The sequence below is a fragment of the Jaculus jaculus genome, chromosome 9 (assembly GCF_020740685.1).
Source record: "Jaculus jaculus isolate mJacJac1 chromosome 9, mJacJac1.mat.Y.cur, whole genome shotgun sequence".
Lineage (NCBI taxonomy): Eukaryota > Metazoa > Chordata > Mammalia > Rodentia > Dipodidae > Jaculus > Jaculus jaculus.
In genome coordinates this window covers 87,082,255-87,107,774 of record NC_059110.1, presented here as the reverse complement: position 1 = coordinate 87,107,774, position 25,520 = coordinate 87,082,255, and the positions used below count along the sequence as shown (strand labels likewise).

Below are 25,520 nucleotides of genomic sequence, written 5' to 3'. Positions count from 1 at the left end.
CATCTAAGGTCCTCAACCAGGAGTTAAATATTCCTCAAGGTGATAGAAAAAGTAGATCGTATCATTTGAAAATGTAAATTTATTGCTTTTCCTTCCAAAGCTTTGAATTTACAAAGCAGTGGTTCAAAATTTACAGAGTGTTTAGTTCATACTGAGGTTGCACAGGTGAGGTGGAGGCCGCCTTGCAGTGGCCGTGCACTGATTTAGTACCAGCGCCCCAGGCTCGGGATTGCCGCCTCCTGATGGCTGCGTCCACCACTGACAACGTGCTTGAGTTGTTAGTGAAGTCACTGGAATGATACAGAGGTTTGGTGGTGGTTTTGAGTGCGTGTGTGTTGGGGGCTGCTTTTTTGCCTTTCTGCTATAAAAAATAAAATATTCAGTTCATTTCTGAAAAATAAACTGGTCAATAAATTCATTTTGTTCTGCTTCTACTTTACACAAAGCTTCATATTCAACCCGATACCTGAAAAACAAAATTGGTAGAAGCCCTGAAAAGGACGAATTGAAGTAAAACAGACTTAATTCTTCCAGAGAGGTAATACAGAGGTTTAAATGATGAAGAAATGGTCTGAGTTCAAAATGAAGTTACAGCAAAAAAGTGAAATATCCAGGGCCATATGTAAGAAATCTCCAGCCCCAAGAAAGTAGCCTCTCGGCTGGGCAGCCAGCCTTGGGCCCTTGCTCCCTGCACTCTTAGTGCTTAGACTACGAGGCCAGTTGACGCCAACCTATTTTCTGTTTATTCCTTCCCATCAAATGAAATTTTATGTTAAAACTTCACAATATCAGGATGGCATGGGGTGCTAGACCTGAGGGAAGGAAGGAAGACGTGCTTGAGAAGGAGGCGGGGCTGCAGGGAGGTAAGGCACTGCCTCCGCGGCTTACCTTTCTAGCTGCATTTTCTTCTCTGCTATCAGCGCTTGCAGTTGCTGCTGTTGGGCTTCTCTCTGCTTCGCTATGGATTTGAGCAAGTTCCGGGCACCAATGGCCTAAGAAACAGTGTTGCCAAAGAACGCATGGCTTCCTAAAGCCATCTAGAGCACTAAACCCTCCACGTAGGGAAGGGGCACTTGGGAGGGGAACAGGAGGAGCCCTGCGTGCCTGGTGAGAACTGCGCAAGGAATGGGGCCTGTGTGCAGGTTGCAGTGGCCCATGAGATGGTGCCACTGAGACTTACACTCTTCCCAACTCATCTAGCCCGTGCAAGCCTTCATTTCTCCGTTTCTAAAAGGATCAAAGCTGTTGGTGCTGCAGCAAAACTCAAAGTATACTGGTGGGTAAGCTGCAGGGTAACTAGACCGCACTTGTTATTAGGGCGGCTGAAGAGATGGCTCAGTGGCTAGAGACACTTCCTTGCAAAGTTTCAAAATCCAGGTTTAATTCCCCAGTACCCACATAAAGCTAGATGCACAGGGCTGGAGAGATGGCTTACCAGTTAAGGCACTTTCCTGCAAAGCCAAAGGACCCCAGTTCGATTCTCCAGGACCCACATAAGCCAGATTCACAAGGGGGCTCATGCATCTGGAGTTCATTTGCAGTGGCTGGAGGCCCTGGCATGCCCATTCTCTCCCTCTCTGCCTTTCTCTCTCTCAAATAAATAAATAAAATATATTTAAAAAATTACACAACAACAAACTAGATGCACAGAAGTGGCATGGGACCTGGGCCTTGAGTCAGTGCTGGCATGGGCTCCTGGTAGCCCCATCCTCCAGGTGGACCCCAATCCTATCCTCCCAGGATTGGAGGACTGGAGTTCATCTGCAGTGGCAGAAGGCTCTGGTGTGCCCCAACTCATTCTGCTGCTTGCTTTCTCAAATTAAAATTTAAAAAAAAAAATTAATCTTGTTTAGAGCTTGAGAGATAGCTTAGTGGTTAAAACGCCTGCATGTGAAACCTAAGGACTCAGGTTTGATTCCCCAGTAGCCATGTAAGCCAGATGCACACGGTAACACATGTGTCTGGAGTTCATATGCAGTAGCTAGACGCCCATTCTCTCTGTCTGCTTCTTTTTCTCTTCAATCAATCAACCAAATTTAGAAATCTTGTTTATCTGAGTGTGGTGGTATAAACCTTTAATCCCAGCACTTGGGAGATCAAGGTAGGAGGATCGTTGTGATTTCAAAGCCAGCCTGGAACTACAGACTGAGTTCCAGATCCGTCTGGGCTAACCCCTCAAAAAAAAAAAAAAAAAAAAAAAAAAGGTCTTGTTTAAAATAAAAGAACCTACCCTCCCCCCAAAATGAAGACCAAAAGTAAGAAGCTAGAGAACCAGTCCCCAGACAAGCCACGCTGATCTTACCTTCATCTTCTCGTTTTCTGCTTCTTTCGCTAGTTGGTCAACAAGCTCAATTAGACCACCAACTATTTTCTGAAACTGGCCAATTTCTTTTAGGAGAAGGGAAAAAACAAAATTTTCTCAGTATTAGCATCTCCTTGAAGCAGTTAGAAGTCAGAGATAACTGCCCAATCTAATTTCTGCCAAGGCAGCCTGGTATCTTCTGGCCAAGTCTCCCAACTTTGTTCTAAACTAGAAGATGGCCAGGTGCCCAGAGCTGGCCCAGGTGGACCTGGGCCTTGAGTCAGTGCTGGCATGGGCTCCTGGTAGCCCCATCCTCCAGGTGGACCCCAATCCTATCCTCCCAGGATTGACAGGAAGCACAAAGTACAGTTTACAAAAAGGAGTGTCTCAGAATGTTTGTGTGGCCCTGGACTGGGCACAGATTCCACACTGGATTTCAGCAGTGGGATGGGAGATCCCCTAAAGCCACAGAAGTAGTGCTTACAGCATGTAAACACCCATTTTATTTGAGGAAACTAAGGCCTAGAGAGGTAACAGCATACACACTGCAATCACAGAAGACTGGGAATAAACCCAAGCAACCTATCACCCAGCCATGGCCCAGAAGACTCAGAAATCCCTCGCTTCAGGAGAGTGTGTGATGCAGGTATGAAACCTAGCACTCAGGAGACCAAGGGAGGAGGACCATGAGTGTGAGGTCAGCCTGTACTACAAGGTGAAACCTCCCTCTAAAATGAAAACTCTCTTGCTCCAGCTAAATCCAGCTATGTCCACTGGCACTGGCTGGCTTGGCTACTGGGGCAGGAGACATTCATGGAGATCTCCAGCCCAAACATGACCCCATTAGTTTGCTGAACTGCTTCTAGATACTTCAATTAGCACCTCTAACTCCAAACAGTGGAAAGCCTGCCACAAAGACTATTAGACCAAGAAACCAAACCAGAATATATAATTGCATTTTCCACCACTGAGCCACACAGTTCTGCCTGGTGAATTTTAAGCTTTTGCTTGTTTTCCAGGGTATTCTTTAGTACAAGCTGATCTAGAACTCACTCTGTAGCACCAGGCTGGCCTCAAACTCACAGTGATCCTCTTACCTCAGCCTCCTGAGTGCTGGGATTACAGGCATGCACCACCATGCCCAGCTGAATTTTAAGGTTTTTTTTTGGGGGGGGGGGGCGGATCAGAAAGCATATCTAGAAACATCCACTACATCCCCAGACTAAAGTATGGTTTGGTACTCTGTGGGACTACATGGCACCCCCAGAAGAGAGTGGGAGAGAAGTTGAGAAACTGAGGGTAGGGAAAGGAACTGCTCAAAGCTGAGTGGTGCTACTCTCTCCAAGTGATACTCACTGTCCACAAAGTCCTTGCACTCTTCCTTGAGCTCTATGGTCTGCTGGGTAACCTCTGGGTCCAACACCCGCAGCTTGTTCAGCTCATCAAAGTGCAGCCCTGCTTCCCCCAGGATGTCCTTGGCCATAGCTGCAAAGAAACCAGCCCCAATCCCAAGTCACACACAGCCACCTAAGGGAATGGCTGCTCCTAGCCCAACCACTCCTGTCCCCTGGTCTTTCCTCTGCCTCCACCTCTCAGCCTCACCTGTTTCCCTTCCACGTTCCCTAGAGAAGTTCTGCTCTGAAGGGGTGACAGTGGCAGTCAGATGTGTCACAGGAGCAAGGGTCAGGAAAGAATAAAGTCCAGTTGCTTGTCATAGGCATCGTTCATTCAACATACATTCTTGAGTGCCTACCACATGCCAACACTGCTAGATGCTGAGGGTACAAAGCTGAGTGCAACACGGCGCCTGCCCTGGAGGAGCACATAGTTTAGCTGGAGGAAGACAGACAGGTAGGCTGAGAAATTACATTGCATTAAGCGCTTTTTCAGAAACACCTCTAAAGAACAGGAAGAGAACCGAGCAGTTAACTTGAGAGACTGCCAGTCTAAGCTGTGAATAAGCATATTTATATCTCCCCTTTTATGTACCCAACAGGACACAGAAAAGGCTTTTCAAATACATGTACTAGAATACCACAAAAAGCAAATAAAATCTGGGTGAATTCAAATTAGGGTTGGGGGGCTGGAGAGATGGCTTAGCATTTAAGGTGCTTCCCTGCAAGGCCAAATGACCTCGGTTTGATTCCCCAGGACCCAAGAAAGCCAGAAGCACAAGGTGGCACATGCATCTGGAGTTTGTGTGCAGTGGCTGGAAGCCCTGGCATGCCCATTCTCTCTCTCAAATAAATAAAAATATTTTAAAAAATTACGAAAGCCAGGCATGGTGGCACATGCCTTCAATCCTAGCACCTGGGAGGTAGAGGTAGGAGGATCGCCATGAGTTCAAGGCCACCCTGAGACTACATAGTGAATTCCAGGTCAGTCTGGGGTAGAGCAAGACCCTACCTCAAAAAACCAGAAAAGAAAAAATTATGATTAGGGCTAGAGATGATTCAGTGGTTAAGGGGCTTACCTGCAAAGCCTAACAACCCAAGTTTGATTCCTCAGTACCTCTATAAAGCCAGATGCACAAAGTGATACATGCACCTAGAGTTTGTTTGCAGTGGCTACAGGGCCTGGAATGCCCATTCTATCTATCTTGTCTCTGCTTGCAAATAAATAAATAGGGTTAAAAGCCAGGCATGATAACCAATGCCTCTACTTGTGAGGCTGAGGCAGGGGAAGTGACACCAGTTTGAGGCCAGCTTGGGCTACAAACTGAGATCCCCGTCTCAGTAATAATAATAATGCTAAAAAAAAAAAAAAAACCACGCAGGAATATTACCTAAAAATGTTTTTGTTTCTTTTTTGAGACAGAGCCTCATATAGCCCAGGCTGGCCTCAAAGTCACTATGTAGCTAAAGCTGCCTTGAACTCCTGATTTTCCTGCCATCCTCCCAAGTGCTGGAATTACCCACGGGAACTACCACACCCAGTCAACCCAAAATGTATGCTACAAGACAGTACAGTTACTAACAATGCTGTCTTTCTAACAGAAAACAAACAGGAATCAGCAAGAATCTCTCAACTAGCTGGGCGTGGTGACGCACACCTTTAATCTCAGGAGGCAGAGGTAGGAGGTTCGCCACGAGTTCAAGGCCACCCTGGGACTACATAGTGAATTCCAGTCAGCCTGGGCTAGAGTGACACCCTATCTCAGAAAACCACAAAAAAAAGAAAGGAAGGAAGGGAGGGAGGGAGGGAGGGAGGAAATCAGATGCCACTTCTGTGGGTTCTTCTTTTTTTGGAGGGGGGGTGTTTGAGGTAGGGTCTCACTCTAGCCCAGGCTGACCTGGAATTAACTCTGACTGTGTAGTCTCAGGGTGGCCTCGAACTCACGGCGATCCACCTACCTCTGCCTCCCAAGTGCTGGGATTAAAGGAGTGCGCCACCACATCTGGCTTTTTTCTTTCTTTTTTGGTTTTACTTGGTAGGGTCTCACTCTAGCCCATGCTACCTAGAATTCACTATGTAGTCTCAGGGTGGCCTCAAACTCACAGTGATCCTCCTAACTCTGCCTCCCGAGTGCTGTGATTAAAAGCATGTGCCACCACGCCCAGCTTTAGATGTCACTTTTGCCAGAAGTTCTGATTTTCAAGAGGACAAAAAATCTGACATATCTAATATCTAAGCTTCCATATTTTTATTCATTTGAGAGAGAGAATGGACACATCAGGACCTCTTACTACTGCAAAGGAACTCCAGACCCATGTGCCATTCTGTGAGTCTGGCTTTATCTGGGTACTTGGGAATTGAACCTATCCCAGCAGGCTTTGCAAACAAGTGCCTTTAACCACATAGCCATTTCCTTGACCCTAATTCAAAAATTTGAAAGAAGAGTATCTAGCACTATGTGATCTAACTAATGCATGTCTGTGGGCTGACTATGTATGACTCTGGCCTTTGGCCTCACTAGATTCCTCAACTTGAGTTGGCATCTTTGGTAACATTTTAATCATCCAAAGTGTCCTTATAATTGGACATGCTGGACATAGTGGTGCATACCTGCAATCTCAATTCACAAGACATAGGTGGGGAAGTGAGTGTGGGGGCTACCACAAGTTCAAAGACAGGGACAGCCTAATACTATCTACATAGCAAGTTTCAGACCAACCAGAGTTATATACCAAGCCCTTGTCTAAAAAACCCAAGATTCCCCCACTGCCCCTCTCCCCAAGATAGGGTCTTGCTCTAGCTCAGTCTGACTTGGAATTCATTCACAATGTAGTTTCAGGGTGACCTCAAACTCATGGCCATCCTCCTACTTCTGCCTGCCAAGTGCTGGGATTAAAGGCATGTACCACCATGCCCGGCAACCCAACAGAATGGACTTTTTGTTTTTAATATGTGTGTGGTGCGGCGGGGGGGAACTGGCGTGCCAGGGCCTCCAGCCACTGCAATCAAACTTCAGACATGTGTACCACCTAGTGCACCTGTGCGACCTTGTGTCTGGCTTATGTGGGAGCTGGAGAGTTGAACATGGGTCCTTAGGCTTTGTAGGCAAGTGCCTTAACTGCTAAGTGATCTCTCCAGCTCCAGATGATTTTTTGTTTTGTTTTGTTTTTTCAAGGTAGAGTCTCACTCTAGCTCGGGCTGACCTGAAATTCACTATGTAGCCTCAGGGTGGCCTGGAACTCACAGCCATCCTCCTACCTCTGCCTCCCGAGTGCTGGGATTAAAGGCATGCGCCACCATGCCTGGCCCCAGATATTTTTTTAAATCTGTCTTCCCATATGTTGTCCTATTTACACAAACTGCCTGAGAACTTATTGCCAGGTGATTAATAAGACCTGAAAGGTTCAAATAACAAGGGAGCAAACACCCACTTCACCTTCCATTGTATTTGCTGAAAGCAAGAATTAATTGGATCACATAGTGCTAGATAATCTTTCTTTAAAATTTTGAGGATTGAGGAAATGGCTATGTGGTTAAAGGCACTTGCCTGCAAAGCCTGCTGGCCTGGGTTCAAGTCCCTAGTGCCTACATAATGTCAGGCTCTGTTGAGTCCTTGCTCCAAAGAAAGAGTTGTAGAGAAAATGTCTCTGGGACTGGAGAAATGGCTCGGCCTTTGCCTGCAAAGCCTAAGGACTCATGTTCCACTCTCCAGGTCCCATGTAAGCCAGATATTCAAGTGCAAGGTCGCACATGGGTACAAAGGGGTGCACACTGTCTAGAGTTCGATTGTAGTGGCTGGAGTCTGGTGCACCAATTCTCTCACCCTCGCATTTAAAAAAAGGCAGTCTGTTGGGGTTGCCTCAAAAAAAAAAAGTCTTTTATCAGACAGCAAACTGATAGTAGTATGAGGACATAATTTGTGGGCCAAATGGATGCCTGTCAACAAAAATCTTCAGAAACATTAATGCTGAGATATAAGATGACTCAAAATTTGCTAAGAGCAGGCAGAAAGGAGGCATTTTGGGCAGAAGGAAAAGCATATGGGATGATCCCAAGGCTAAAATAAATGTGATACACAGTGTAGTGTGATCAAAACAGTGAAAACGAGCGACAGGGAGCCAGGCTGAGGCCAGATTGGTTACAGCTGGATGGGAGAAGACTAGGAAAGTCCCAGTAGCGAGCTCGGATCCAGCCAGTGGATTCTCAGTAGAGCGACAAAAATTTAGAAAGATCACTGACTAAGCCTAAAAACCGGATTAGAGAACCGCACAGAGCCCCACCTACTGTGTTCCTCAGTGTGACCCTAGCATCTAAGCATGTTGCCCGCACTTAAATGGCACTCAGTGAATGTTTGTGGAACGAATGTCTGCAGAAACAGATAGCAGGCTGTAGCAGGAGTCGAGGCTTGCAGCGGCCGATGAGTTCTGGGCTGAGCTGTTTTCTAAGTCCATAGGGCTTAGTGAGGAATTACTTAGTGTGGCTTTTGAGATGAGTGAAGAGCCAAGCACGACTCCCAAGAATCTCGAACAGGCGTGGAACGATACAGGTAAGGACTGTAGGAAGACGGTTCAGAGCAGTCTATAAGACTCTTTCCCAATTCCGGTGGGATGTCGGAGTACCTGGGGAACACGAGACCCGGGGACCAGGGGCGGAGCTCCCACAGAGTGATGGTGTGACGCTCTGCCCGCCCCGGCTCTCGCAGACGCACAGGCGCGGGCTCCCTGCGTGGGGCGTGCAAAGGGGCACCCGGCTGAAAGGTACAAAGGACCGGGCAAGGTCTTTCCTCACATCATCCGAGCCGCCGTTTCCCCACGGAGATCGCGCCTCGCTCCATACCCAAGCTGGATGTGAACCCGCTCTCTAAGCATCCATCCCAAGGGGGAAATTCCCGTATTCTGTCGGCGCGGGGCTGTCGGGTTCCCCCGGCCGCAGGTCTGCGTCCCCGAACCCGAAGTAACGGGCGACCTACCTGCCGACCCGTCCCGGCGGCGCCCCACGACCCAGGATGCTGTCCGCAGGAGCTTCCCTCTCCTCACGCTCCACCACCCGCCGCTGCCACGGCTACACGATCTGTTTAACCCCCGGACGCAGGAAGCACTAACCCCCGCCCCTCCCGCACAGCCTGCTGGGAAACCGAGGCCCGACCAATCCCAGAGGCCTGTGCGCCCGGGAAGCCGCCGGATGTAGCTTTGCTCTCTCGCGGGAAGGAGGGGCGCTGTGCATGCCGGGTCTTGTAGTTTCAGCTTCCCGGGCAGGCCGTGGGCTGGGCTAGGCTGGGGCCCCGGGAGGAGACGGTAGGAGCAGGATGTGAGCTCACAGCCTGGATTGGTGAAGGGCAGGCAGCTGCAGGCCCGGGGCGGCACGGAGTCTGCTTGCTGAGAGGAGAGGCGCCCCGGTGGACGGTGAGAGCCCCCCCGGCCTGCTTGTGCCGTAGAGGAAGGGAGGAAGCACCCGCTTCGCTCGGGCCTGGGGGGAAAGAGGCGTGGGGCGGCGCGGGAGAGATGGAGAGTGCAAATTCTCCACGGCAGATGGGTGTCACCACCCGTCGAGATTGCTTAGCTGACTGGACGGCAGCCTACGCTGCCACCAGAGAGGCGGGAGGTGGCTAAATGTCTCCAAGACCCTTTGTAGGAAGCCCGAGCGTCATGCCCAGGATTTCTGCCCTTTCTAGCCAGATCACCTCTCCCCCCGCTACCCCCATAGAGGACGGGCTTCTGGGTCCTTCTTCCTTTAGGACTCCCAATTCTTTCCACTGCCCGTGATTGTGTGTCCTTTGTTCTGCTTCCTCGGCTTCGGTTTCCTTTAGCTTGGACCCTGGTCCTCCCACAGCCCCGAGCATGTGCAGGTGTCCACTGGAGAGTCCGAAAGTAAGAACACTGAGGGCTGTAAATGGAAACTTCATTCCCTCTGAACTTTCTGGGGCGTCACCTGCCACTGGATTCCTGGAATTCATTGGTCTGGGTGGAATCTGTCCTGACGTCATGTCATCTAGGAGTCAAAGCGATTGTTTTGTAGGAAAAGAATAGATTAGTTATGGCTTTTGTTTTCCTCTCTTGGCAAGCCTAGCCACTGAGTTTCTTTGATTTGGCAGAACACGTATGTGTGCCTCTTTTTGACTCTACGGAAATGGGGGTTGGAAAATAAATGCTTGAGGAACTTGCTAAAACTTGTTAAGTGGTGGATTTCTTCCTTTGAGGTGGGCATAGGGGAAGGCAAGGTGATCTCATACCATTCCAAATTTACTCATTGGTCGGCCTCCTGGGGCTAATCTCTTCCATATCCTAACCCTTGAACAAATAAGAGTATCCAAAGTATTCACTACTTCACAGGGCACCCACTCTGGTCCTTCCTGAACATTCTCCCCCAAAATATTTTCAGGGACAGGGTTAGTCTAACAAGCTGATGTATGTTGAATACTTACAAGTGTGAATGGCCCTGCTTGGGGAGCAAAACAGTAAACGGAAAAACCAGTGCCATGCTTCTGAGTGTCACCTGTAAGTCGTGATGAGCAATGGGAAACCTCCTGTGTGTTCTGAGAATTAACTGAAGTTAACTCCACTTTCAATTTCTGTCTTCATCACATTTGTAGTCCAGTGATCATCTCTTTCCTTGACCACTCATTGCTTCCTCTGCTCTTTCCACTACCTCACAGCAGCCAGAGTTGTCCCTGAAAAATATCAATAAATCAAATCATGTTACTCCCCTGTTTAAAATCCTGTAATCACCAGGCGTCTAGTGCACACCTTGAATTCCAGCACTCAGGAGACAGAGGTAGGAGGATCACTATTGCAGGAGTTAGCAAATTTCAATGTTGAGGCTCTGAGGAATCCATCATAACCTCTGACCCTAAGTCTGTCAGGGGACTGCCCCCCTGCTATTGCAATAACACCAGGAGATCTGGCAGAAGAAAGAAGTTCAAGGACTTCCTTCACACTTGCTAATGCTTCTCCCTTCCCCCCCTCCTTGGACGTGACTCCCTCTCCTCCACGCTAAGCTGAGATGTGAAGTGTCCTTCTACTCGACTCTCCTCCAGTAAAGTCTTAATGCCTCTGTCGTAGACATTCCTACTTGTTTCCATTTTTTCCTTTCTCTAGGTTTTTTTTTTTTAATGTTTTATTTATTTATTTGAGAGTGACAGACACAGAGAGAAAGACAGATAGAGGGAGAGAGAGAGAATGGGCGCGCCAGGGCTTCCAGCCTCTGCAAACGAACTCCAGACGCGTGCGCCCCCTTGTGCATCTGGCTAACGTGGGACCTGGGGAACTGAGCCTCGAACCGGGGTCCTTAGGCTTCACAGGCAAGCGCTTAACCGCTAAGCCATCTCTCCAGCCCTAGGTTTTTTGAGGTAGGGTCTCACTCTAGCCCAGGCTGTCCTGGAATTCACTATGGAGTCTCAGGGTGGCCTCGAACTCACAACGATCCTCCTACCTCTGCCTCCTGAGTGCTGGGATTCAAGGTGTGCGCCACCACACCCAGTTTATGGCTCCATCTTTTTCTGACAGCTGTGAGTTTGAGACCATCCTGGGCTACAGTAAGACTCTACCTTGAAAAACAAAACAAAACAATTCTCACTATCAATTCCTGTACTGTACTGCGGTTACTATAAAGCCCAGGCTGTGTACTGTCACCTAGTGCGCACCTTCTCTGGCACCAGGCAGCATGTCCTAACCCCTGTGTGCAACAGGAGCTCTGCACTGACTCTTCACTCTGTATTTAGACCTTAGTTGAATTGTCATCTCCCTTTATCTCAGGCCTCTGTCTGGTCACTCTCTTGTCACCAATTTCTTCTCTTTATAGTATCTTTCACCTTGTATAGTTGTCTGTTTCCCTGTTTATAGTCTGTCTCTTTCCTGTAGAGTGTCAGCCCCTTGAGGGCATGACTCTTCTGCATTTGTGCTGTGTGCCCACTGTCTGACACACCGCGGGAGCGCAGTAAATGATTTTTTGTTGTTTTTGTTGTTTGTTTGTTTTCGAGGTTGGGTCTCACTCTAGCTCAGGCTGACCTTGAATTCACTATGTAGTCTCAGGGTGGCCTCGAACTCATTGTGATCCTCCCACCTCTGCCTCCTGAGTGCTAGGATTAAAGGTATGCACCACCAGAGGTAGAACTCCAGTCTCATGGGCTACCTTGTGCATCTAGCTTATGTGGCTACTGGGGAATCAAACCTGAGCCCTTCGGTTTCATAGGCAAGCACCTTATCTACCAAGCCATTTCTCCAGCACCATTTTTTGTTTTTTGTTTTTCTTCAAGGTAGGGTCTCACTCTAAGCCTATGCTGACCTGCATTTACTATGTACTTTCAGGCTGGCCTCAAACTCACAGAAATCCTCCTGCTTTGGCCTCCTGAGTGCTGGGGTTAAAGGTGTGTTTCACCACTCATGCCTTCCCCTTCCCATCATTTTTTTTTCTTTTTTTTTTAAATCTTATTTTATTTTTTCTTAATTTAAAAAATTTTCCATGATTATAAAAAATATCCCATGGCAATACCCTCCTTCCCCCCACTTTCCCCTTTGAAATTCCATACTCCATCATACCCCCTCCCCATCTCAATCAGTCTCTTTTTTATTTTGATGTCATGGTCTTTCCCTCATCTTATGATGGTCTTGTGCAGGTAGTGTCAGGCACTGTGAGGTCATGGATATCCAGGCCATTTTCTATCTGGAGGGAGCACGTTGTAAGGAGTCCTACCCTTCCTTTGGCTCTTACATTCTTTCTGTCACCTCTTCCACATGAGACCCTGAGCCTTGGAAGGTGTGATCAAGATGTTACTCGGTACTCTACTCACTTCTTTCCATCACCATGATACCTTCTGAGTCGTCCCAAGGTCACTGCCATCTGCAAAGAGAAGATTCTCTACCCAAAGTGAGAGTAGCATTAATATAAGGGTATGAATACTAAGAGAATTGCTTACTGGGCAGTTTGATAAGCGTAGTATATACACTTATCCAGACATCAGCAGATGTTACACCCCTAGGGCTCATGACAACCCCTGTTTTAAGTTTTCGGTGTCAGGAATGTGTTCCCTCCCTTGGAGCAGACCTCCAGTCCAATTGGAGGGCAGTTGGTTTCCACCATGACAGACGTGCCACTATTGCACCCATTGGCTCATTTGGGTTGGCTGGACAATTATAAGGCTTGCAGTGTCCACTGTTGAGTATCTTCACTGGTGATTTCTCTTTCTCCCATTGAACTGCATGCAGAATGGCTTCTTCCAGCTTTCTGTCAGCTGGTCTACACGAAGGAGTTTATCAGCTCAGTTCCAGCACCTTCCCCCCCCCCCTTTTTAAATGACAAGTTCTGAAGTTCTGGCTAAATATCCCAGGCATCCTCAGCTTCCCAAGTGCTAGGATTATAGACTTGAGCCACCATGTCCCAGCCTGGCTAATGATTCTAGATTGCTAAAACATGACACAAGCATCCTATATCTGTGACCATTACCTGTAGATTCTCTCTACCAAAATTTGGACATGTTTAAGTCCCTTCTGTAAAATTGTATAATACACATATAGCCTCTGTTCATGCTTCTGTTTACTTTAAATCATCTCTGGATTACTTACAGTACCTAATGCATTATAAATGTTTAAAGTATAATGCCTAATGCCGTATAAAAGTTGTAAAAAAAAAAAACAACTGCTATACTGTGAATGTTCTAGTGGTTTAAGGTATCAGCAGGAGCTGCTGGTTGGTGGGAGGAGCCATTACCTGAGACAAAGCTGCCGGGTAAGACTGATCAAGATGACAATGTCCCCAAAACACAGAGACTTCATGGCAGAGCCCATGGGAAGAAACCAGTGGGGAGTTGGGATTGGTGGAGTCCTGGGCAAAAAGCTGAAGGAAAGGGGCTTTGACAAGGCTTACGTGGTCCTTGGCCAGTTTCCCGTGCTAAAGAAAGGTGAAGACCTCTTCCAAGAATGGCTGAAAGACGCATGTGCCAATGCCAAGCAGTCCTGTGACTGCCTTGGGTGCCTTTGAGAATGGTGTAACGTGATGTTCTCTAGGGATTCCTCAGCCCCAGCATCAGAGTTTGCAATGAGTGGGGCTCTTCCCTCTCCCTACAAAGGCCAAGATTGCTTTCGTTACTCACCTCTGATGTACTCCAGCGTATTTTGGGAGTTCTCTCTCCACATCATTTCAACTTTTTTGGGATTCTCACCCTCGCATGCATTGTCCTTTTTCCTTCCTCTACAGTTCCATGGTGACAGTTACCAGTTTTCCTGAGTGGACTCCTGTCCTCTTCCCCCTCCCTTCACCTCTGATCTGTTGGATGCCATTTGGCTCCTTTTTTTGCAGAAAAAGTCACTGTCCTTGTAAAGTTTTTTTTATTTTTATTTATTTATTTTTAATATTTTATTTATTTTTTTTTTTTTTGATTTTATTTATTTATTTATTTTTTTTATTTTTAATTTAATTTATTAGTTTTCTTTTCAGTAAATACAGGCATTTTGGTACCATTATTTAGGCTCATCTGTGATCTACCCTCTCCCATTAGACCCTCCTTGTTATTGAAAATGGGTCGTGCATTGTGGAGTTAGCCCCCAGTTATTAGTATGATAAATGTCTCTGAAAATCATGACCCGACCCAACATGTAACTCTGACATTCTTTCCGCCCCCTCTTCCGCAAGATTTCCCTGAGCCATGTTGGGTTCATTTTTGGTCTGCCTCAGTGCTGAGGTGTTGGGGGCTATTTTTAATATTTTATATTTATTTATTAGACAGAGAAAGAGGGATAGAGAGAGAGAGAGAATGGACGCACCAGGGCCTCCAGCCGTTGCAGACAAACTTCAGATGGGTGTGCCCCCTTGTGCATCTGGCTAATATGGGTTCTGGGGAATGGAACCTAGGTCCTTTGGCTTTGCAGACAAATGCCTTAACCACTAAGCCATCCCTCCAGCCAAGATTTTTATTTTTTGTTTGCTTGTTTTGGTTTTTTGAGGTAGGGTCCCACTCTAACTCAGACTGACCTGGAATTTACTTGAAAGGCTGAGGTAGGAGGATCACCATGAGTTTGAGGCCATTCTGGGCTACAGAGTGAGTTCTAGATCAGCCTTGTCTAGAGTAAGACTCCAAGCCGGGAGTGGTGGCACATGCCTTTAATCCTAGCACTTGGGAGGTCAGAGGATTACTGTGGGTTCAAGGCCAGCCTGGAACTACAAAGTGAGTTCCAGGTCAGCCTGGGCTAAAGTGAGACCTTGCCTTGAAAATACCAAAAAAAAAAAAAAAAAAAAAAAAGCAAAAGCATTCATCTTTCCTCAGTTCTATGAACTGTTAATCATTTTTAGGTTTCTCTTTTGGTCTTTTCTTTCCCCATTCTTGGTGGGAGGGAAGAGAGGAGAGATAGGGCTCTAAGGAAAAAGGAGCAAAAATAGTCATCCTGTGTTGTTCTGCCTCAAAAAAATGGTGACAATTACAGGAAGTTGGGGCAAGGCTGGTGTCAAGAAAGAGGAAGGCCAGGAGCCCCGTGGGGGCCCAGGTAATCTACCAAGCATGCTAGCTAGCTGCCTCCAAGCTGGCCCACTCCAAACTCTGCTCAAGCCACGATCGTTTTCCTTCCTGAAGCAGGCTGCTTCTGAGTGTGGAATCCTGAGAGAGGAAGTGTATCCTGTCCCTCTGGCTCCCAGGGAATTTCTACACTGGCAGGATTCCCAGTAGGTTGGCCTGGAAGTCTGGGATCATGGGAATCTTGAGTTATCTGGAATCAGACTGGTAGATTCCAGGAGATCTGTCCTTCATGAACTCTGTTGCCAATTCCACGGGTTTGCTTGTCTTCCCTGCCACCCAGTCTAGAGAGCTGCCAAGGTGACCAGAGCATGGCCATAGGAGACTCTTTCCAGACCTGGCTCCGGTGTCCCGAGCAACAGCACTGAAGCATTTATTTATTTATTTGGTTTTTCAAGGTAGGGTCTCGCTCTAGCCCAGGCTGACCTGGATTCACTCTGTAGTCTCAGGATGGCCTTGAACTCACAGCAGTCCTCCTACCACTGCCTCCCGAGTGCTGGGATTAAAGGTGTGCGCCACCATGACTGGCTGCATTCTTTTTCTTAAACTTAATTTTTTTTTTTAATTGGAGAGAGAAAGAGTTAGATAGAGAGTATGGGTGCACCAGGACCTCCAGCTACTGCAAACAAACTCCAGATGCACATGCCACCGTGTGCACCTGGCTTACATGGGTACTGGGGATCAGAACCTGGGTCCTCAGGCTTTGCAGGCAAGCACCATAACCCCTGAGTCATCTCTTCCAGCCCAGTAAAGCATTCTTAATGTTTCCTATGGACCCAGCCCCTGCCTAGGAGTATGTGGGCTTCTCTGGAAAGTAACTTCAGGATTCCTACTGACTTCTATGTTTTCTCCCATCTTCTGCTCACAGCACTGAGAGTATGAGGCCCTGGCCTCTACAGGCCACTCATTTGTGACCACTTCCACCACGGCAGAGCCTTCCAAGCCTACCTCCTGCCGTGTGGTGATCTACCTGCAGCGGGAGATGTCGGGTGACACCTGTCTGTGTCCAACGTCAGGGGCCAAGCCCAAGCTAAGCAGCTTCAAGGGAGGAGGACTGGGCAACAAGTATGTGCAGCTCAACGTGGGCGGCTCCCTGCACTACACCACCGTGCGGGCCCTCACCCGGCACGACACCATGCTCAAGGCCATGTTCAGCGGGCGCATGGAGGTGCTGACTGACAAAGAAGGTGAGGCGCCCCATCTGGGTCTGCTGGGCAAGGTAGAGGAGGAAGTGGGAGCCTTGAGGAGAGGACCTTGGAGCAGACCTTAACCCCAATAGATCTAGAATCTGTATCTGTCTTTTCCTCTAGAATACAGGACTTCTCACCTGGAGTCTTAGCAGAGCTTCAGAATTCTTTGAAACTGTCCATAGAATATCATGTGTTTGTGCATCTTGCAGGGGGAAATGCCATGCTTTAAAAATATTCAGGCTAGGTGTGGTGGCACATGCCTGCAATACCAGCTCTGGGAGGTAACGGTCAGAGAGTCAGGAATTTGAGGCCAGCCTTGGCTACTTAGGGAATTCAAGACCTGCCTAGGCTGCACAAGGAGGCCCTACCTTAAAAAATTTTTTTTTTAAATTTCAAATTGAATACCTGGTGTGGAAGTCCATACTTATAATCTCCACATCTGGGGGCTGAGATGGGTAGATCTTGAATTCAAGGCTAGCCTGGACTACATGCAAAACCCAGACTCAAAAGTAGGATGAGGGCTGGAGAGATGGCTTAGCGGTTAAGCACTTGCCTGTGAAGCCTAAGGACCCCGGTTCGAGGCTTGGTTCCCCAGGTCCCATGTTAGCCAGATGCACAAGGGGGCGCACGCATCTGGAGTTCGTTTGCAGAGGCTGGAAGCCCTGGCTCGCCCATTCTCTCTCTCCCTGTCTTTCTCTCTGTCTGTCACTCTCAAATAAATAAATTTAAAAAAAAAAAAAAAAAAAAAGTAGGACGAAGTTCTCACAAGCTCTTTAGCCTGGGAAGTGGGCAGGAAGAAAGCAGAGACTGATGATTTCCATGTTGTCCAAGTGGCCTGAGGACCCCCAGAGGTTTTCTCTGGGCCTCCAGAGCCCCAAGGCTCTGTATCTCCCCTGAAGCATGTCAGCTTCCAAATCCAGAATGGTAAAGACAGTGTAGACCTAAGAGTTGGAGGTCCTTTCCCACCTGTGCTCCCCAGCTCTGGGCCCGTGGCTCCGGGCTCCACTCTATAGGTGCTTTTCTGTCCACCAGGTGCCTGGCTCAGGTGGCCTTGGCCTGCTTCAGAGGCACCTGGAGACAAACTAATTCTGTCTGAATCCCTAGGCTGGATCCTCATAGACCGATGTGGAAAACACTTTGGCACCATTTTGAATTACCTCCGAGATGACACCATCACTCTCCCTCAAAACCGGCAAGAAATCCAGGAATTGATGGCTGAAGCAAAATATTACCTCATTCAGGGGCTAGTGAACATGTGCCAGACTGCCCTGCAGGTACTTGGGCCGAGTTGGGGTGGTTTGATGAGGTCAGAAGTTGCCCCTCCTCTGGGGACACAAGGGTTGAGTCTTGTCAGGCAGTGTTGGAAATGAGGTTGGCGAGTCCAAACCCAGTTAGAACAGCAAGGCATTGCCCAGGCCCAGCAGACCGCTGTCAGGTTCATATCTGGCAGGGTGGGCAGGCTGTACTTCTAGTTCATGTGCTCGCATAGCTGGGATTCAGATTTCCCAGAAACAGGGATCTCTGCCAGCTGGCAGCGAGAACTTCATGATCTGTCTGATGCCTTCTTTCCAGACAAGGGCTCTGGGGGTATCTGGCTAAGCCTGGCTAGTATGAGATTCCAAACACAGCTCTGTTCTATGCATATCACCCAGGACAAGAAGGATTCCTACCAGCCCGTGTGCAACATCCCCATCATCACCTCCCTGAGGGAGGAGGACAGGCTCATTGAATCCTCCACCAAGGTACTGGGAGCACAGGGGCAGTGGGGAAGGCTCTGGGGAAGCCAGGCCCCCGGCCTAGCTCTCCCTCTTTCTTCCCTCACAGCCTGTGGTAAAGCTGCTGTACAACAGGAGCAACAACAAGTATTCCTACACCAGGTAGGGTGGACGTCTCTCTTGGGACTGAGCAGCTAGAGCGGGCACTTGGGAGCAGACCCAAGGGACTGCGCAGGCTCCTGGTGCACTTGGCATGGGTCTGGGTTTTGGAACCAGCCAGGCTATGTGGAAATAATTGGAAGCAGGGCTGGAGAGATGGCTCAGTGATTAAGGCGCTTGCCTGCAAAACCTAATGACTTGAGGTGACTTCCCCAGGACGCGTGTAACACCAGATGCACAAAGTGGCGAATGCGTCTGGAGTTCCTTTGTAGCAGATAGAGGCCCTGGCACACCTATTTCCTCTCTGCCTCCTCTATCTGCTTGAAAACAAGTAAATAAGTATAATAAATTAAAAATAACTGGAAATAGAAGGGGACTCAGGGCAGAGGTATTTGGGACTTGGCACATGGTCTGGCTGGGATATAGATGATAGAATATAAAATGCTTGTCATGTCAGAAGGATGCCACCTTTTCGCTTGAGTTGTCTTAGCAGGTAAGGAGAGATGATAGGAAGGCAGGCGTCCTCCCGAGCCCCTTGCAGCCTTGTGCTTCCGGCTGTGCGTCCTCACAGCAGGCCGTGCTTATGCACACGCAGATGGTTGCAAGCTGAGTCCCAGACCGGCACATTGCATCACCCTCAGCAAAGAAGAGTGCTGTCTGCTGACGCAGCCGTGAGGGCCTCCTTCCTCCTGGGCTTGGAGAGACCTCCTTTCCTTGGTTTCTCTATTGTAACTCACAACCAACCTGATAGGCCCCAACCCTGGAGGATACTCCGTGGCCCTCTGCCTTGACTAGTCTTCAGCATAATGGGAGCAGGGAGGAGAGGGCCCCGCATGTCCTAGCAGCCCTTCTGGTGCCAGAACCTCATTCCCAAGCCTGATAGCCCTTGTGGGTTTTTCAGCAACTCGGATGATCACCTACTGAAAAACATTGAGCTGTTTGACAAGCTGTCCCTGCGCTTCAACGGCCGCGTGCTCTTCATCAAGGACGTTATCGGCGACGAGATCTGCTGCTGGTCCTTCTATGGCCAGGGTCGTAAGCTGGCAGAGGTGTGCTGCACCTCCATCGTCTATGCCACTGAGAAGAAGCAGACCAAGGTATGGACAGGTCACACAGCAGCCAGGTGACACTGGGCACAACCAGCATTGACCTAACAGAGCCTTTCGCACAGGAGCACAAGAAACATGTTTGACTCTTTCCTAAACGTGCTGTGGTGGTGCCAGCTAGGACAAAGGCACAACTGAAGGTTGGTTCCCAGGTGCTGAGACAGGGGCCCTCTGACCAGCAGGAACGTTCTGATGCCGTGGAAGGACCAGGTCTTTGAAGTTGGTGCTGGTTCAGCTTCCAGCTCTGGTTCCACCTTGACCAGTAGTCACTGGAGAGCTGTTTCAGCAGCACTGGCCTCTGCTTCCTTGTTTGCAAACACAGGAGCTGTGTGGCACAGAGGCAGGGCTTGGCCTTTGCAGCAAGAGAACTGGTCAGAGCTCCTCACTGGCCAGGCAGCTGGCATGTTTCTGGTCAGCTGGCTTACTCAGGCATACATAAGGAACTTTTTTAAAAGAAGTACATTTTTAAAAAGTTATTTGAGAGAGAGAGAGAGAATGGGCATGCCTGAGCCTTTTGCTGCTGGAAATGAACTCCAGATGTACATGCTACCTTGTATTTTGTTTACTTAAAAATATTTTATTGGAGCCGGGCGTGGTGGCGCATGCCTATAATCCCAGCACTCGGGAGGCAGAAGTAGGAGGATCGCAGTGAATTCGAGGCCACCCTGAGACCCTGAGTTGTCAGCCTGAGCCAGAGTGTCAGCCATAAGCCAGATGCACAAGGTGGCACATGTATCTGGAGTTCCTTTGCAGTGGCTGGAGGCCCTGGCACACCCATTCCCCTCCCCCCTTTCTCTTTCAAATAAATATAAATAAATAGAATATTTTATTTATTTACTTATTTGAGAGAGAGAGAGATCGCCCCATGGCCTCTGGCCACTGCAAACAAACTCCAGATCTATGCATCACCTTGTGCATCTGGCTTACGTGGGTCCTGGGGAATCAAACCTGGGCTCTTAGGCTTTGTAAGCAAGTGCCTCAACCACTAAGCCATTTCTCCAGCTCTGTTTTGTTTTGTTTTTGAGACAAGGGCTCAGTCTAGCTCATACTGGTGTGGAATTAACTATGTAACCCAGATTGACCACAAACTCACAGCAGTCACCCTGCCTCAACATCCCCAGTGCCAGGATTACAGGCACGGGCCCCCACGCCCAGCTGTGTGAGGTACTTGATGGGGACAGCTCACATAAATTCTGCTCCTCTCTCTCTAAGATGCCGTGTCCTCTCCTTGTATATACACAGGGCTTCATGGGTGGACACTAAGCACATCATTGGGGAAGTTGTGTGGATATGAAGGGCTCCAAGCAGCCAAACCCAAGGAGCACCTTCTTGGCCCTAGGTTGCCACAGTGTCTCCAGCTGTGTGGACTGATGAGGGTGGTTGGAAGGATAACATTTTTTTGTTGTTGTTGTTGTTTTGTTTTCTTGTGTTTTTTGTTGTTGTTGTTGTTTTTGGTTTTTGGAGGTAGGGCCTCACTCTAGCCCAGGCTGACTAGGATTCATTATGTAGACTCAGAGTGGCCTTGAACTCACAGTGATCCTCTTATCTCTGCTTCCTGAGTGCTGGAATTAAAGGCATGTGCCACACACCTGGCTTAAGGATAACTTTTATGAAGTGGCTTTTTTTCTTCAGATAGGTTTCTGAACTGTGTGTGGAGGCAGGAGGAAAGGGGACAGAGTTAGAGGTCTGTCAGTAGAATTGGGTTCCAGGGCCGGCTAAGCAGCTGCTGTGGCCACAAAACCTGTCAGCCTCCTACCCATTCTCTCTTTTTCCGGGAGCTTCCATGATCCCTCATACCCCAGCAGTGAGACAGGATGGGCTGGAGCCATTCTCCACACTTTTGTGGAGGAGACAGCAGCTCAATGTGACAGGCAAGTGTGCTAAATTCTGCAACCCTAACTGCCATTCCTGTTTACTCCGTACTGATTCTAGGGGTGGCCATTCTGGATCAAGCATGCAATAAAGAGCAGCGGTAAAGCTACTTAACAGAGCAGCTTTTTTTTTTTTTAATTAATTAATTTATTTATTTATTTGACAGAAAGAGGAAGGGAGAGAGAATGGGTGTGCCAGGGCCTCCAGCCACTGCAAACGAACTGCAGACACATGTGCCACCTTGTACATCTGGCTAATGTGGATCCTGGGCAATCAAACTTGCGTCCTTTGGCTTTGCAGGCCAACGCCTTAACTGCTGAGCCATCCCTCCAGCCCTGTTTTCATTTTTATTTATTTGCTAGCCCAGGCTGACTTGGAATTCACTGTGTAGTCTCCGGCTGCCCTCAAACTCATGGTCATCCTCCTACCTCTGCCTCTTGAGTGCTTGCGACTAAAGGCATGTACCACCATATCTGGCTTTTTTTTTTTTTTTAATTGAGGGAGAGAGAGAGAATATGAGCACACCAGGGCCTCCAGCCACTGCAAATGAACTGCAGGCACATGTGCCACCTTGTGCATCTGGCTTATGTGGGTCCTGGGAAATCAAACCTGAGCCCTTTGGCTTTGCAGGCAAGAGTCTTACCACTAAGCCCTTTTTCCAACCCCTGGCTTATTCTTTGAGGTAGGGTCTGTAGCCCAAGCTGACTTGGAAGTTATTCTGTCGTCTAAGGTTGGCCTTACTCACAGTGATCCTCCTACCTTTGCCTCCCATGTGCTGAAATTAAAGGTATGTACCACCACGCCCTACTTTATTTTTATTTTTTAAGATGGGGTATTGTGATTACCTTCATATTGCTAGGACAAAGCACATTACCAAAAGCAGCTGATGGGAGGAAAAGATTTATTTTGGCTTAAGTCTTGAGGGGAAGTGCAATGATGGCAGGGAAAGCATGGCACGAGCAGAGGCTGGACTTCACCTCTGCCACAGCAGGGACTGGAGAGAGAGCTCATCAGTTAAAAGGTGCTTATGGGCTGGAGAGATGGCTTAGCGGTTAAGCGCTTGCCTGTGAAGCCTAAGGACCCCAGTTCGAGGCTTGATTCCCCAGGACCCACGTTAGCCTGATGCACAAGGGGGCGCACGCGTCTGGAGTTCGTTTGCAGAGGCTGGAAGCCCTGGCGCGCCCATTCTCTCTCCCTCTATCTGTCTTTCTCTCTGTGTCTGTTGCTCTCAAATAAATAAAAAAAATTAAAAAAAAAAAAAGGTGCTTACTTACTTGCAAAGCCTGAGGACACAGGTTCAATCCCCAGTACTCACATAAGGGCAGATACACAAAATGGTACATGCATAATGGGGTTCCTTGCAATAGCAGGAGACCCTAGTGTGCACCCATACTCACTGTTTTTCTCTTTCTCAAATAAATTTAAACAACAACAACAAAAATTGTTTAAGCCAGGCATAGTGGCACATACCTTTAATCCCAACAATTGGGAGGCAGAGGTAGAAGGATCACCATGAGTTTGAGGCCACCCTGAGACTACATAACGAATTCTATATCAGCCTGGGCTAGAGTGAGAGAGACCCTACTTCGAAAAACCAAAAATAAATAAATAAATAAATAAAAACTATTTTATTTGAGAGAGAGAGAATGGGGCATGCCAGGGCTTCCAGGTACTGCAAACAAACTCCTGTTGCATGTACCACCTTGTACATCTGGTCTATGTGGGTACTGGGGAATTGAACCTGAGTCCTTGGGCTTTGCAGGCAAACACCGTAACCACTAAGCCATCTCTTCCACCCTAAGAAATGTTTTTTAAAAAGATAATATGGGCTGGAGAGATGGCTTAGCAGTTAAGTGCTTGCCTGTGAACCCTAAGGACCTTGATTCCCTAGGACCTAACGTTAGCCAGATGCACAAGGGGGCACACGCGTCTGGAGTTCATTGGCAGTGGCTGGAGGCTCTGGTGCACACATTCTCTGTCCTTCTCTCTCTCTCTCTGCCTCTTTCTCTCTCTCTCAAATAATAAAAACATTAAAAAAAAAAAAAAAGATAACAGCAGAAGCAGAGCCAAACTCTTAACAAGGGGGAGCTGGCTATAACACCCCTAAGCCTGCTCCCAACAATACACCTCCTCCAGCAAGGCTGTGCCTCCCAAACTGCCATCAGCTGGAGACCAAGTGGTTTGCTTTACATCAGGCTCTTTGCTGAGCTCGGCAGTGTGCATTTTCCCTTGCCATGCTGACAACTCTCAGGAGGGAGGGAGGGAGGTATTCGCCCAGATTGGAGGCACATACTTGTATGCCTAGCACTCAGGACACTTAGGTCAGATTGTAAGTTCAAAGCCAGCCTGGGACATATGGAGGCACCCTGCCTCAAAAAAACCCAGAAACGGCTGGAGAGATGACTTGGCGGTTAAGGAGTTTGCTTGCAAAGCCAAAGGATCCCGGTTCAACTCTCTAGGACCCACGTAAGCCAGATGCAGAAGGGGGCACATGCATCTGGAGTTCGTTGGCAGTAGCTAGAGGCCCTGGTGTGCCCATTCTCTGTCTCTCTCTCTCCCCCTCTGCCTCTTTCTCTCTTCCAAATAAATAAATAAGATATATTTTTAAAAAATGAAAATTAAAGGCATGTGTCACCATTGTCTGACTCAAAAAAAAAAAAGCCCATTAGCTTAGGCCTGAGGCCTCACAGCAAGTTAGAGCTGCCATGAATCTTGGCTTGGGGTGCGATGTGGTGTGTCTAACCAGTCTGCATCCTTTTGTCTGCAGCGTATGTCCCCCATGTCTTCCTTGTTAGATAACCAGTCACCTATCATGTTCAGGGGCTTCATGGAACATCACAAGAGCCCTGATATGCTACTCCCTCACTGAAATGAATCTCAAGTTGTGTCCCTTCTCCCCAGGTGGAATTCCCAGAAGCCCGCATCTACGAGGAGACACTGAACGTCCTACTATATGAGACCCCTCGAGTCCCTGACAACTCCTTATTGGAGGCTACAAGCCGGAGCCGCAGCCAGGCTTCTCCCAGCGAGGACGAGGAGACCTTTGAACTGAGGGACCGTGTGCGTCGCATCCACGTCAAGCGCTATAGCACCTATGATGACCGGCAGCTTGGCCACCAGTCTGCCCATCGCGAGTGACAAGACCCTTTAGGGAGTCGGGACACTGGAAGCCCGGTCTGCCATCCTGTGGAACCACACCCCATCAGCCAACATATGCTACTGCTAGCTGGACGCCTGCTCTGCGTGTAGGTGACAGGCCTTACCTGGGAGGTGCTTCACAGGAGAAGGGCCATGTTCCCCTCCTCCAGCACTTCCAGATGCATCTCCCGTCTCAGAGGGCAGGAAGCTGCTTCTGTTCTGGATCTAGTGAACGGACTTCCTGCCTCCTCAGAACATCCCCCTGGGCCCCTTGCTTTGGGCCCCTTTCCTCTGCCGAGAGGCTCCTTCAGCAACTCCTCAGCCGAGGCCCGTAAGGAATGGCTTCCTTCTGGGGGAAGGTGGCTCTGGTGCTGTGTAGGCCCGGTCTTTAACAAAAGGTAGGGCTCCTTTTTTTCCTAAGGTGTTTAAGCACAAATTAGATTTTGATTTTGATTTTTAATCTAGATGTTGGCATGGTGGCACATGCCAGTAATCCCACCTACTTGGGAGGCTGAGGCAGGATTACAAATGGAAGGCCAGCCTGGGCAACTTACCAAGACCCTGTCTCAAAATTTAAAAAGAGGGGCTGGTAAGCTGGACGTGGTGGCCCATGCCACTATCAAATCCCAGCACTCAGAAAGCTGAGGTAGGAGGATCACTGAGTTTTAGGTCAGCCTAGAACTCCCCCCACTCCCAAAGGCCTGGCGATGTAGCCTGATGGTACAGTGCCTAGTATGGGTTAGGCTCTGGGTTCAACCACAAGTACTGGGAAAACAAAATCTAGGAATTGAATAGTAGTGACTATAATGGGGATTCTAAGCATTTGTTATCCATGCAGGGTTCCAAAACCCTGCATAAAGCAGACCCCGCTGGCCCTTCTCAGTGCCTTTAAGGGTCTGTTAATGCACTTTGTACTCTTACTCAGTTCAGGAGATTTGTATTCTGCCTGGACCCACCATTTTTCTGATCCTAACCTTTACTTTTCTGTAGAATCTGAGTTGGGAAGGAGGGTTAAAGGAAGTAATAGCCAGGTGTGGTGGCACATTCTGTAATGTCAGCAGTTGGGACACTGAGGCAAAAGGATTGCAAGTTCAAGGCCACCCTGTGTTATGTAACGAGTTCTTTAAAAAAATTTGTTTTAGCCTG

General features: G+C 48.4%; 3 protein-coding genes across 6 annotated transcripts; 2 read left to right on the top strand and 1 right to left on the bottom strand.

Annotated features, from left to right (window-relative positions):
• Positions 1-61: 61 nt before the first annotated feature.
• On the bottom strand, positions 62-8,789 carry Ift20 (intraflagellar transport 20). 4 transcript variants are annotated; one of them, XM_045158986.1, is made up of 6 exons: positions 8,667-8,782; positions 3,905-4,135; positions 3,659-3,787; positions 2,303-2,388; positions 889-992; positions 62-466 (listed from the first exon to the last, which is right to left on the bottom strand). In XM_045158986.1, exons 3-6 carry the CDS (start codon positions 3,783-3,785, stop codon positions 385-387), a joined length of 399 nt encoding a protein of 132 aa, XP_045014921.1. In that variant the 5' UTR covers positions 3,786-3,787; positions 3,905-4,135; positions 8,667-8,782; the 3' UTR covers positions 62-384. The 4 variants fall into 4 exon arrangements, with proteins under 4 accessions (XP_045014921.1, XP_045014922.1, XP_045014924.1 ...); XM_045158987.1 differs by having other exon boundaries at positions 3,905-4,114; positions 8,667-8,780; XM_045158989.1 differs by having other exon boundaries at positions 3,905-3,940; positions 8,667-8,774.
• A 173-nt stretch (positions 8,790-8,962) lies between these two features.
• On the top strand, positions 8,963-24,923 carry Tnfaip1 (TNF alpha induced protein 1). Its single transcript, XM_045158170.1, has 7 exons — positions 8,963-9,099; positions 16,063-16,381; positions 17,489-17,658; positions 18,037-18,126; positions 18,209-18,261; positions 19,160-19,355; positions 24,138-24,923. The coding sequence occupies exons 2-7, from the start codon at positions 16,177-16,179 to the stop codon at positions 24,372-24,374; spliced, it is 951 nt and encodes a 316-aa protein (XP_045014105.1). The 5' UTR covers positions 8,963-9,099; positions 16,063-16,176; the 3' UTR covers positions 24,375-24,923.
• LOC101608242 (barrier-to-autointegration factor-like) lies at positions 13,433-13,669 on the top strand. The gene has a single exon (XM_045158171.1). It carries the CDS (start codon positions 13,433-13,435, stop codon positions 13,667-13,669), a length of 237 nt encoding a protein of 78 aa, XP_045014106.1.
• Positions 24,924-25,520: the final 597 nt, after the last annotated feature.